General features: G+C 41.1%; 2 protein-coding genes across 8 annotated transcripts in view; one reads left to right on the forward strand and one right to left on the reverse strand.

The window, feature by feature from the left end:
• INTS14 (integrator complex subunit 14) overlaps window positions 1-7,794 on the forward strand; it is a 28,767-nt gene extending 20,973 nt beyond the window's left edge. For 5 of the 7 annotated variants that reach the window (XM_032864676.1, XM_032864679.1, XM_032864678.1 and 2 more), the window contains exons 10-12: window positions 3,213-3,331; window positions 5,218-5,283; window positions 7,001-7,794. In XM_032864676.1, coding sequence (XP_032720567.1) covers window positions 3,213-3,331; window positions 5,218-5,283; window positions 7,001-7,252 — 437 coding nt within the window. In that variant the 3' untranslated portion in view covers window positions 7,253-7,794. Of the gene's footprint in view, window positions 1-3,180; window positions 3,332-5,217; window positions 5,284-6,325; window positions 6,587-7,000 lie in introns of those variants that run through there. The other 2 variants (XR_004383537.1, XM_032864681.1) reach the window with 2 other exon arrangements.
• Window positions 7,795-9,465: 1,671 nt separating this feature from the next.
• HACD3 (3-hydroxyacyl-CoA dehydratase 3) overlaps window positions 9,466-13,473 on the reverse strand; it is a 36,583-nt gene continuing 32,575 nt past the window's right edge. Inside the window, exons 10-11 of the mRNA XM_032864682.1 lie at window positions 13,329-13,460; window positions 9,466-9,934 (exon numbers count right to left, since the gene is read on the reverse strand). Of these exons, the coding sequence (XP_032720573.1) occupies window positions 9,858-9,934; window positions 13,329-13,460 (209 nt within the window). The 3' untranslated portion in view covers window positions 9,466-9,857. The remainder of the gene's footprint in view (window positions 9,935-13,328; window positions 13,461-13,473) is intronic.

The following is a 13,473-nucleotide window of genomic DNA, read 5'->3' on the forward strand; positions in this document are numbered from 1 at the left end:
GTACACTGAGTTACATTTTGTTTTGGAGCTCTTTGTTCTCTGCACCAGTTTTTTGTTTTTTTTTTTTTTAAAGGTACTTTGTTCTTTTTTGTAGCAGGCAAGATAAATGTGCAGTTAATCCTTGAATAATGTGGGGTTATGACTTTTAACTACCCCAGATTTCACTAGTAAGAGCCTACTGTTGACCAGAATCCTTACCAATAACATAAACAGTTGATGAACACGCACTTTTTTTGTTTGTGTATATATATGTATTTATATATACATATCTGTATATATTATCGTGTGTATATATGTATGTATTATATACTGCATTCTTACAATAAAGAAAGCTAGAGAAAAGAAACTGTTATTTAAAAAATCCTGAGGAGGAGAAAATAGATTTACAGTACTTGTATCTTTAGGAAAAATTCTGTGTATAAGTGGACCTGTACACTTCACACCATGTTCAAAGGTCCGCTGTCTTCTAACTTCCTTTAAAAGGAAGGCTGTTGGAAAGACACTGAGGTTCCTCAGAGACTCTGGGAAAGAGCTGGACAGGCAGGCTGTGGGGGCGGCGAGCAGCAGATGAAGACAGCCAGCCCTCCCTTTGGGCTGTCTCATAGCCTTCCCCTCTACTTGCTTTACTTTGCTTTTCTTCTTTCTTTTCTGTGTACTTACTGCTAATTCCTAAGTAAAATACATTCTTCAGGTATTTTTGTCTGTTTTCTCTTTTTTCCCCTTAGAATCCTTTCCCTTCTGTTTGTTTCCTAAGTGGACTATTTGTTCTCTGTGCCTGCTGGGTAGCTGTCAGCCTTCCCTGCCTGTCTCTCCTGTGGCTCCCCTGTTTCGTGACTCCTCCTAAGAAAAGGCTACATGGGAAGTAGACATTTGAAATCTTGCATCTTTGGAAATGTCTATGTTTCATCCCTTACACTCATTTGTTGATTCTGTTGGATATTGAGTGCTGGTTGGGAATGACTTTACCTTAGGGTTTTGATGCAAGCTCCATTTTTCTTTTCTGGCTTCCTATGTTGCTCCTGAGAGTCTAGTGAAATGCTGTCAGGGCTTTGACCCAGATCTCTATTTCCTCTGCACTACTGGAGGCGCTTCTTTGTATCCCTTGTGTTCTGGGTTTTCAGAATCATGTCTTTACTTGTTGGTTTCTTCATTCATTGTTGGTTTCTTCATTCATTGTGCTGGGCATTCAGGGGGCCCTTCCATCTGGCAAGTCTGTTCTTTAGTCCTGGGAACATGAATCATGTGTTTGATTTCCCCCTCTCTGTATCCTCCCTTCTCCCTTTTCTAGAACATCTGTTGATGATTTTTGTATAATTTTCTTACCTTCCACCCATTTTTCCATTGTTTTCTAATTTCTCTAAGGTATCTTGAGCTTTATCTTGCAGCTGGGTTGTGTTTTTTTGTTTTGTTTTTTTTTTTTAATTTCTGCTGCCAGATTTCTTATGTCTAAGAGTTCCCTGTTCTTTTTTCATAGATGCAGTATTTTTTGTCTGTCAAACCAGTCACCACATATAGGCTTCAAACAGTTAGAGACCATACAAGATAGACTGTGGTTAGATATTGCAATGTTTGATACTGATACTGAGTGCTACAGTAGAAAAGGGTCTAGAGAAAGTGCTGTGTGCCAGGAATACTTGGGACAACTTCGTGGAGAAGGTGGGATAAGATCTGGACCTGGAATATAAGTAAGTTTGGATATGTGAGGAACAGTGAGGTTGAGTGGTAGAAAGAGTGTTGCCTTTGCAAGCAGGCCCAACTGAGTAACTGTGAAGCCTGTGAAGATCCAACCTCTTTGAGCCTCAGTTCCCTCATCTTTCATGGGACCAATAATATTTCCCCCCTAGGGTTGCTGTAAGGAAAGAAGGTATATATTTAACGTGTTTGGAACTTAATAAATATTCTTTATTCTGTAAGTTCCTTGAGTCTAGAAAAAAATCCTCTCCAGCCACACTTCCTAGGAGAATGCTTGCTTCATAGTGGGGACTTAGTATAGCAAGTGAGTAAGGGAATAAATGGATGAGGGAAGGGGAGCACTCCAGTCAGGGGAAATAACCGAAGTAGTGGCAGGCAAGTTAGAAATAAATATGCTACAAGGAAAAAGACTGCTGGGATCCTGACCTGGCTAAAAGGTCTTATATATATGCAAGTATTTGTGGAAATATGCCTGGAAAGCTGGGCCGATACTTTTTGGAGGGGTTGGGTGGGGGGCACTGACACATAGTGTGGGGCCAGTATAAAACATTTAAATTACCAAATTGGGGTTAGAGAGCTTCTGGCTCAGAGAAACTGGGTTCATTCCAGTTGGAAATACGAACATTTGGACAAGGGATATAAGCTCTCTGAACTTGGTGGGGAAATGATCCCAGCTCTGTCTACCCCAGAAGGTGGTAGTAGTCAGGATAAAATGAGCCAGTAGATATAAGTGGGCTTGTGAGTTTGTGGCAAAGTTTCATTGGCTTGGGAAGCAGGTAGAAAAACAGAAACCCTTATTTATTCACATGGCTAAAAAATCAACTGGGCTTTAAATCTTTGAAAGCAATAACTAATAAGCCATGACGACATAGAGTATATTTCACCAAAAAGTATTTCTTCTCTTGCCCTTTTCCTTAATGTGGCTACCTATAATTTTCCTCTGGAATTTTCTCAGTGCTTAGACCTATGATGTCCAGTCCAATAGACACTAGATACCTGAGGCCATTTAAATTGAAATAAGTAAAATTTAAAATTCAGTTCCTCAGTCACTCTAGCCACAAGTCAGTGTTCAGTAGCTGCATGGGCCAGTGGCTACCATTCGATCATTGTAGAAAATTCTCTTGGAGAGCACTGGGCCAGACTATAAAGAATTGTATTATGTGTGTTTATATCGTCTTTAAATATGTACTTTAGAATGGTTGCATGTATTAGTTTTATTCTCTTTGATCTCAATTGATAAAGCAAATAAGTGAAGTTATCTCTTTAAAAACATTATGCTGGGTTTGTTTTTATTTTTGGTTTTTTACCTATTTGGGCCTCAGTTGATTGTTTAGTCTCCTACATCAGTGGTATTGTTTGGGAACAGGTTCCCTAACCTGAGGGAAGTGAATGGATTTTCTTAATTAGGGAAGTAACAGGATGAAGAATATTGAATGATTCAGAGAGCGTCTAGCCTAATTGGAAATGTAATTGATTATGTTTTGCCAGATGTCATTTCAAGAATGTGTTTTCCTTTTAAGATGCTAAAGAAAACCCTTATGGAGAGGATGACAATAAGAGCCCATTTCCCCTGCAGCCCAAAAACAAACGCAGTTATGCTCAGAATGTGACCGTCTGGATCAAACCCAGTGGCCTGCAGGTAACATTACCATTCAAGTTGCTTTCTGCTGGGGACAAGGGGAGGGATTCTGGCAGGCAATTAGACATCTGATTTGATTTTCCTTTCCTTTGATACTTAGTAATTCACTTACTTCTAATGTTTGTCATTATTTCCAAAAAGGATTTGAGGTGGCCTACAGTAAAACACGTATGCAGCAAAATCACTTCTTACAAAATTTAGAGCAGTACAAACCCTAGAGGAAGAGGGGAGACAGTTGCACCGGGAACTCAAGGCGAAATGATTATATTTGAGCAATTTGGCTCCGAGCTTTCTGCTATCAAGGTCAGAAGAGCAACATGTAGGGTTATATATAACCTTTCTTGTCTGACAGAAGGAAGCATGTCAGTTCTAGAGAGACATACTTTCCTGGCATTGAATTTCAGTGTAAAATTTTTGACATGGTGAGGCATTGACGGAATGGGTTTTATCTTTGACAACAGTTTTTTGAGAAGGATATAAAAATCTTCATGGGGTTATTTTTCTGTCCCCACAGTAGAACCCAAGCAATGGCAGTACACCTTAATTCCACAACACTTTTATGGAAAGCTAAGATTACACTATTCTCAAATAAGATTCTCTAATCTTATACACTAAGATTACACTATGCTGCTTTCAGGCAAGCTCAGTGATATTTCTTCCTCCACTGACTTACTGACTTACTTAGGCCACCTGACAAGGGAAATAGCTTCTGTTGATGGCACGGTTTCTTCTTTGCATAGAGACTGGACACACCCTGTCGTGGCTGTGGGGGAGGGGTTTTGTTGGAAAATCAGGTTCTCTCCTGCTATCCCTGACCCCACTACTTCCCTGTCAGAAGGAAAGCTGAATTTTTCTCAAATGACTTTTTAAATTTTGTTTTGTTCTGGATGTATATTTTTTTAATTGTGAAAAACATATAACATCAAAGTCACCATTTCAGCCATTTTAAATTCAGTGGCATTTAGTACAATCATAATGTTATAAAACCATCATCACTATGTAGTTCTAAAACATTTTCCTCACCCCAAGAGGAAACCCTGTACCTGTTAAGCAAGTCACTCTACATTCCTGACTTCTCCAAGTCCTTGGTCACCACTAATCTGCTTTCGGACTTTGGATTCATCCTATTCTAGATATTTCATATAAATAGCAGCATGTAACATGTGACTTTTTGTGTTTGGCTTCCTTCACTTAGCATAATGTTTCATCATTTGACCATGTTATAACATAGAGCAGTACTTCCTTCCTTTGGATTTCATTCAGTTGATGAACATTTGGATTGTTTCCACCTTTTGGCTATTGTGAATAATACTGCTAAGAACATTTGTCAATTTTTTTTTCTTTTGTTGCTATGCTGCTGTTGTCATAATTAAGAAATCGTGACCAGTCCAAGGTCATGAAGACTTATGCCCATGTTTTCTTCCAAAGAGTTTTGTAGTTTTAGCTCTTGCAGTTAGGTCTCTGAACCATTTTGAGTTGGTTTTTTTGTTTTATATGGTGTTAAGTAAGAATCCAGTTTTGTTCTTTGCATGTGGATAGCCAGCTGTCCTGGCACCATTTGTCCAAGAGGCCGTACCTTCCCCCCTTGAATGGTCTTTGCACCCTGGCCAGAAAGCAGCTGGCCATAGATGTATAGGTTTATTGGGTGTATTTTTTGTGAGACAAGTTCATTTCTGTCACTAAGGGATTTATTATCATCAAACATTTTGAAGGAGGGAGGTGCTTTACTAATGTAAAGAACAGTGACATTGACTCAGAGGGATCCTCATCTTGACACTGCACCTCTGTTCCCAATTTCTTTCCTCTAAACATCTAGCGCCATCCTTTTGTATTCTTTCCCCTTTTACCACAGAACCCTAATGCTGAAATATTTTTACCCTTGACAGACAGATGTACAGAAGATTTTAAGAAATGCAAGGAAACTACCTGAAAAAACACAGACATTCTATAAGGTAAGACTGTCAGAATTACAGTGGGAGAGGGGGGTCCCTGGGATGTGTACCAAAAATAAATGATTCACAGCAGTTAGAGTATGGGGTAAAAGAGTGAACATGGACAGGCATGAGAAATGTTTGGTTTGTGCCTCAGTGTTTTCATTGTAAAGTCCATAGAAATGATAGGTCCACTGCTGCCCTAAAAATCCAAGAATTGGAAGTGTTTAAGTGGCCTGATTCTGTGCACAAGGGCTCCTCTGTCTTGATGCTGCTGTGAATGGCTGAGGAAAGGAGTCAAAAGAATCTGTGAGTCAAAGCCCTGAACTCGCCTTACCACTGTCATGAGTATCCAGTCTAACCCTGGACAACCAGGGTGACTTCCTGGGATGATGATCTCCCAAAACATTCTTACGTTACCAGAGAAGCTGCTTCCAGGAATGACTACTAAAATTGTATTTATATGAATTACAAAAGGATGGCCCTCCAGAATCCTGCCTAGCTAATCCAGAGCTATTGGTGGAGGGAATAAATTTATAACCAGTGAGTAGAGTTGGGGGTTCATTTAAGTAAACACCTTGTTTCTTGCCTTTCCATCTGGTGTTTGCTGAAATTAAATTAAGTGGCAGTGTGAGGCACGCTGTGTTGTCAGTTGTAGCCCAGCTACTAATATTTTATGGTGCACATAGCCTACCCCAGGCTAGCATGTCTTCCAGAGAACAGACGGGGCTACTTTGTCTGGGTGTTATCTCATTACTTTTATGTCACTGTTGTCTTCAAACCTAATTATGTGGCAAGCTGGTGAACTCAAGCAAGAGCAACCTTAATCAGAGTTCACAGAGCTGCTCAGCCAGCCATGCCCTCCCTCCCCATGAAGCCCATAGTTCACACAGGCCCTTGATGACCCCCCACACTTGGCTATAGTCCCTTTATCCCCTACAGTCGTCAGCTGTCTATTCAAGAAGGCACACTTGTACTTTGGCCTTCTTCTGAACTTTCCCTTGTTAACAGATGATAGTAGAGAGATGGTCAGAAAGCCCACTTCTCTTTTCTGGCTTTACAGAGTCCCACATATCAGATGTGAAAGGGCCTCTGCCAGGCAACTGCGTGAGCCCCCACAGCGGACATGGAAGAGGTCCTCCTCACTCTACAGATGAGACCACTGAGCCTCAGAGAGGCTACACAAGTGGCCTAGTTGCACTGCTAAGTGGTTGACGGGGCTCTTTGTATTTCTCTGCTTCCATCCACTACCCAACCCTTCTTTTGGTGGCAGTCTTTCAGGTCAGACTTCTTGAATCCTCCAGAGCCTCCTCCAAACATGTTCACTGTTCTTCAGTCTGAGGCCCAGCCAGAGAAGAGGCAGCAGAGGGTTCAGAGTCCTCTGAGGTTTGGGGCTAGCCTCTGCCATGCCTGAGTCATGGGAAAAGTCATCCTCCTGACAGGAGTGAATGAAATGACGTGTGGGAAGTGTCTCACCATGTTTGGTGTAAGCGCTCACCCACTGTGGTGATGACCGCCTGTTTCAGTCGGCCAGTCTGATCGCCAAGAGGAACCTTCTTGGCATGTCCTCACAGTCTCTTGTTACTGGCATCTCTGCACAAGCATTTGTTCTCCTGTAAAAATGCTCACAAGTTCAGGGATCAAGAAAAATGTATTCTAAGTTGAGCATTTAGAAAGTATGTGACAAGTACATTTCAGGAACACTGGTGGGGTTTTTTTGTTTTTTATCTTGTTTCAGGAGCTAAACCGTTTACGAAAGGCTGCCCTGGCATTTGGTTTCCTGGACCTGCTCAAAGGGGTGGCTGACATGCTGGAAAGGGAGTGCACGCTGCTGCCCGACACAGCGCACCCGGACGCCGCCTTCCAGCTGACCCACGCTGCCCAGCAGCTCAAGCTAGCCAGCACCGGCACCTCTGAGTATGCCGGCTACGAGCACAACATCACACCTTTGCATACAGACTTCTCCGGGAGCAGCACTGAAAGAATGTGAAACTGACTTTGGGAGCCTTCCTGCTTTCTTTCATGACAGGTGAAAAGGATTTAGGGTAAAAACTTTCCAGTTTGTTCACCTCTGCAAGAGCTCCCCCTCCCCCCAAGACTTCCCTGAGGTTGCCTCGGAAGCACCACTTGCTGGGCTGTGCTGCTTGGGCTTTGACCTTGGTTTTCTGGAGCTGAGTCTTTAAGCCCCAAAAAACCACTGTTGCTCCCACAGTGAGCACACCTCCTGAGTAACTTAAAGGACTGATGAATACAGAGCTCTCCCCACTTCCTCCTAATCAGCGGGGGTTCTCAGGCTTCCTAAAGGTACCTCCTCTCCTCTCCCAACCTTAGGGACATTTTCCAGCTTCTGTCCTTGGAATGAGCAGCCCAGCTCAGACTGTCTGGGATTTGCTAAATACGAGTCCAACACCATTAAGTTTCAGAACTGTCCTTAGAACTTGGGCAAAAACTTGATGGTAACCCTTTGGTGTAGTGTGTCTTGAGATATAGACTTAAACAGCAGCTATAAATGTATAAAATGATTCCTACTTCTTCAAGTTTTGGCTTTGTTTTGTTTTTTAATGAAAATAAAATACCTGATTTTCTAGAAAATGGATTCATTGGGAAACTAATGGGTCTTTGACTTTTGGTCTGTCCTCTCACCTGGATGTAATTTCAACTTCCTAAGTGGCACAGATTTCATAAGTCCTGAGAGTTCTTGGGTTCCATATGGACTTCTTATTTCTGACACTGGTTAGGTCTCTGCCTCAGCCAGGTTCCACCCTGGTGGATCTGACTGTTCTCTCATCAGTACGGTATCAATTCATTCACTAGCTTCAGGACCTTAGCCAAGTCAGATAACTTCTCCAAGCTTTCTGCCATCAGTGCTTTTCAGATTGCTCTGTGGACTCTGGAGGTTAACCCTCCTGCAGGCTTCACCTCAAGCAACCATTTCACACGCTGAATTTAACATTTCACCATGCAGTGCAGTATATTTTGTCTGAACAAAGGACTTTATCATTAGCAACCTGAAAACCCATCAGACTAAACGATCTTTAAGCACAAGTTGTTAGGATTTTGACTGTAAATGTTTAATAGAAATACACAATGTTTTGCTTTCTCAGATCGCAACAGTTTATAACAATCACTAAGAATACAGGATTCTGCCACAAAGATGCAGCATATACTGCAAAGCTGATCTGTCCAAATAAAGTCAGGTGAAGGAACAGAAGTTAACACAAACAAGTGTTGACAGAAGTTACAAACATGCAAAATACCCTTCAGTGCAATGAACTTATTTAAAAAAAAAAAAAAAAAATCAGCCAGCCTATGCTAATCTGATGTCTTTAGGTCAAACCAAGTTTCCGTATCCGGCTCAGAGAAACAGTGTAACTTACGGAGTCCCTTCTCACCCAAGAACAATAGGAATGGCAGAACAGAATAGAGCTACCATGTTCTTAAATTCTTTTATACAAGCATTACTTCTAACATATATTTTACTTGGTGAAACTGGAATGTTTTAGAGGAAACAATGATATTTTTGACAATGGCCAAACTTTACAATGTCTCCATTTTTCTCAGTTCCTCTGTGGGTGGGTTTCCAGCCAGGAAGCTTTTTCAAGATTCTCTAGCCAAAATTCCCACTTTTTTCGCTCTCCAAGAGCTGACCAGTGAAACAACAAGAGAAGAAAGGCAGCCATTTCTGAGGTCAGTTCCACCAGCCACTCTGACAGGTTTACAAGGTAATGGACTTGGCCAGCACAGAAGAAGGAAGAGAGCCATTTTATGTACGTGCACAGGCTAGGACTGGTCTGCCTGCGCATTTCTTCTGCTTCCTGTTTGCCACAGGCCGCCCTGCCAGCAGCTGTCTCACTAACGGTTTGACCCTTCTGACACCTGTAGCCATTTGGGTTTGGAACGCTTATAATCTCACCGTTTTCTAAACTAACGTTTCATCTTTCTCTAGTGTTGAAGATCATTCTGATTTAGCTAGGAATGAAATAAGTGATCATGGTGTCCCAAGGTTCTTCCTGGTTTCTCTCAGATCATTCTGTGCCTCCTCGGTGTGCACACAGGTAAGCACTGTCATGACAGGTGGTGGTATAAGCCAAAAGATGCTCAGAAGTAATGTGTTCTCTAGTCCCACTCAGACTCAAATATTTTATCAGTGCCACCCCTCAGGGATAGAATGTATAAGGTCCTGCCTGAACAGTGTTTTTGTGTTTTTTTTTTTAAACCCTCCAAGCAACAGCTGAAATGAACAAAGGCCAGCTGTAAGAATGACCAGTATCTGGCAGGGTTAGGGCACTGAAGCAGGACCTCTGGCCCATGTGAAAGCGACTGGACAAGGAGTGCTTGGGGGTAGGGCTGTCTCTTGCTGTCATTAATGGAATATACAAGAACAAACCTGTCCTCAGATACCGGGAATCCATGTCATGCAAGTACTATACTAAGATAATACGGTAAATTCAGGAATGTTACTGGGGGGAAGGGAATATAGCCTCACTGAGAATTTAATCATTTAACTTTAAAAAAACTTTTACATCAGTACAAGAAGGTAAAACTGTAAGAATTATAGATTAGGCTCAAACTGGCAAGAAGTCATCAAGATCTTTTTAGTGGACCTTTTTCTTTTTTTGTCCGTAACGCCGCCTGCGCTGTTTATAAAGGTGACGGAAATTTATGTACAACCCTGAAAAAGAACAAAGCCAATGAGAAAATGGAATCTGTCTCTTTATAACCAGAAGCTCTTGGGACAGGGACAATTTCTAGATGGCTGCTTGTCCTATCCCACGGCACGGTGCTTAATGCAGGGTGCTCGGGAATTACAAGTCTGGCCAAGTTCTCATCAGTGCATTAGAGGCTACTCTTTTTTCCCAGTGGGTTTACTGTTTTATTTTCTCCCATATTCTAATATGAAAATTTTCACATATAAGAAGTAAAGTATTGTTCAGTGGACCAACACTTAGATCTAAACTTAAACTTTTTCTTATATTCACTTTGTCACCTGCTCATTCCCATCTGATTTTTGATGTATTTCACTAAGTTGCAGGAATCCATATACTTCACCCCTAAACATTTCATTAGAGTTCAGTTTTCCTTCATTCTTTCAAGGTAAGATTTACATAAAATGAAATCCATAAATCTGAAGTATAAAACCCCACAATTTTTAATTCAAGGCTACACAATAACATGCATTAAGCAATAGTCTAAAAGGTATGAAACACTTTTCTGGGAAGTAAATTAGAAAATGCAGGATTTCAGTGTCAGAAAAATCTTCCAATCCTGCTTGACCACTAACTAGTTCTGTGGCTTAGCCTCACTCAGTTTCCTCATTGTACAAGAAGGTTAAAAACACCAATTTTACAGACTTAATATGGGAGAATGTATGTTTACAGAAGCACTCTGATCTCTATGCAAATGTAACTGGGTGTAGAACTGCTTCTAAATTACATAAATTTAAGATCTATTTTTAAAGAATAAGAACAACTACATTGTGGGCAAACTAGACAGGAGTATAAAACCTTGTCAATTGGAGTGTATGACAACACAAAGCAAAGCTGGTAGGGTTAATGCACATTAAAATGCTTCTACCCTTCCAGCTTTTCGGGTAAGATATTTTAAGTGTCTTTCCAATACTTAGTCCTCTCTCACCACATTCAGTATTTACACCTCAGGGAGCCTGGCTACAGGAGCACTAGATTTATCCAGTAATAGAAGTAAAGAACTGTCATAATGAGTCCATTTTCCAAACTGAAGCATACTCCCTTCAAGGGCCAAACATTTTCACATACTTTGGTTAGAAATCTTTCTGAAATAAATTATACTTCCTTTAAATAAATTATATTTCCTTTCTGAAATAGAAAAGGAGAAACTGAATAAAATTTAACCTTTGCCCAAAAAATAACTTCGGGCAAATCCTCTATACCCATAATGTATACTATTTAATTGTGTTTCTGCCATGTGCTGGTTCCCTGAGGGGTTCCTAAGGTTGCAGGGCTCTTGTCCCCCAATGCTAAATGAACCAAGCTTTCTAGCTTCTTGGATTTACTTTTTGTGGTTTTCCTCTCACTGGGGTAGCTAGCCTCCCAGATGGTCCCCAGTGATTCTACCTCTTGGTATCTCATGCCCTTGTGTATTCCCTCCCATACTATAACAGGTTGGTCTGTGTAACCAACAGAATACAGCAAAAGTGGTGGTATGTCACCTCTGAGATTACAGGTGACAAAAAGCAGTGCAGACATGATACAGGTACGAGTCCTGTCTACAGTGGTAATCATATTACAGTATATAAGTGAATCAAATCAACATGGTGTACACCTTAAATTTATACAATGTTATATGTCATATTTCTTTAAAAAATAGATGCTTTTTTCAAAGATTTTATTTGTCAAGAGAGAAAGCGCACAAGTAGGGGGAGCATCAGGCAAGGGAGAAGCAGGCTTTCCGCTGAGCAAGAAGCCTGATGTGGAACTTGATTCCAGGATGCCTGGGCCTATAACCTGAGCTGAAGACAGACACTGAACTAACTGAGCCACCCAGGCACCCCTATAGATCCATTTTTTTGAAGGCCAAAAAAGTGTGCTTCTGGCTCTCAAACCACTTGCCTTGGGGGAAGCTGTGTTCCTGAGCAGCCACATGGAGAAATACTGTGGCAAGAAACTGAACCTTCCTGTTCACAGTTACATGAGTGAGCTTGGAGCAGATCCTCTAGCCCTCGTCAAGTGCAGAAACGGCATCCCCCGCCAGACTGACAGCCGGACTGAAACCTCAGGAGGGACTCAGAGCCACTCAGTTAGGCTGCCTTCTGACCCTCAGAAGCTACTTGAGATAGTAAACATTTGTTGTCTTAAGCTACTAAGTTTTGAGGTAACTGGTTACACAGCAATAGATAATTAATAATCTGTTGTCAAACCTTGTTACAAGACCACACAGCCATACTTAGGGCCACCTTAAGATTTTTGTAAACTAAAACAAGAGAATATGTAAATTATATTAAAATGCATTAGAACTGGGGCACCTGGGTGGCTCACTTGGTTAAGCATCTGCCTTCGGCTCAGGTCATGATCTCAGGGTCCTGGAATGGAGCCTCACATCGGGCTCTCTGCTCAGCGGGGAGCCTAAGTCTCCCTCTGCCTGACACTCCCCCTGCTTGTACTCCCTCCCTCCCTGACAAAATCTTTAAAAAAAAAAAAAAAAATACACTGGAACTTTATCTAAAGTAAACAGTCCTTATGATTAGGAAGCTTTTAAATCTCTCATACTTGGAATAATTAGGTTTACTTCTTTCAGTTCTTATTTTTATGAATTAAGGCAACTGATTTTATATAAAAGTAAATTAATATATAAGCTGTTTTTACATGAGGAGTGGGGCCGGAGTGTGTGTGTGGGGGGTTCCTTTCCTATTGTTTGAAGCTTTATGACCTTTCTTGGCTGCTCAGAGACCTTGACTGCCTCCTTCCTTCCTTGCTGGCAGTGGTATTATCACCTCTATAAACTTTGGATAAGGAATATGTCACTGAAACTAGTAAAATTAAAATGTACTTCTTATTCTACCTTTCTTTTTTCTTATTCTACTTTAAAAGAGCTTCTTCTAGGGATGCCTGGGTGGCTCAGTGGGTTAAGCCTCTGCCTTCAGCTCGGGTCATGATCTCAGGATCCTGGGATCAAATCCAGCATTGGGCTCTCTGCTCAGCAGGGAGCCTGCTTCCCCCTCTTCTCTCTGCCTGCCTCTCTGCCTACTTGTGATCTCTCTGTCCATGAATAAATAAAAATCTTAAAAAAAAAAAGCTTCTTCTAAAAAAAAAGAAAGAAAAGCTTCTTACATTGTTTTAAACATGAAATATGGTGAATTCCCAGTGACCAAGAGCACAACCAAGATCCCTCAGTCACTGGCGATTTAGAAGAACTACATATAGCATTTGTGTATGTATCCTCGGAGGGTCTGTTGTAAAAAATTATGTTTCTCTAACTCTGTGTTCCTCTTCTGGAAATAAAAATCCTAACAAAGTCTTCGAAAACTTTGTATCATTTAACTTTGCCCTCTAACAAGTGACCGGAAAAAGTCTTACAGAGCCAGTACTTACCTAAAAATAATAAGATAAGATAAATCTGAAGAAAAAAGGAAAATCTAACTTTGATTTTCACTGGATATGGCAATGTGAAACTGAATCTTCCTGTTTCGTTGAATACTGGAATGGACTGGATCACTGAGACAGCTGAAAGGAGAAA

This window comes from Lontra canadensis, unplaced genomic scaffold, assembly GCF_010015895.1.
Source record: "Lontra canadensis isolate GAN:19392208 unplaced genomic scaffold, GSC_riverotter_1.0 scaffold28, whole genome shotgun sequence".
NCBI classification, from domain to species: domain Eukaryota; kingdom Metazoa; phylum Chordata; class Mammalia; order Carnivora; family Mustelidae; genus Lontra; species Lontra canadensis.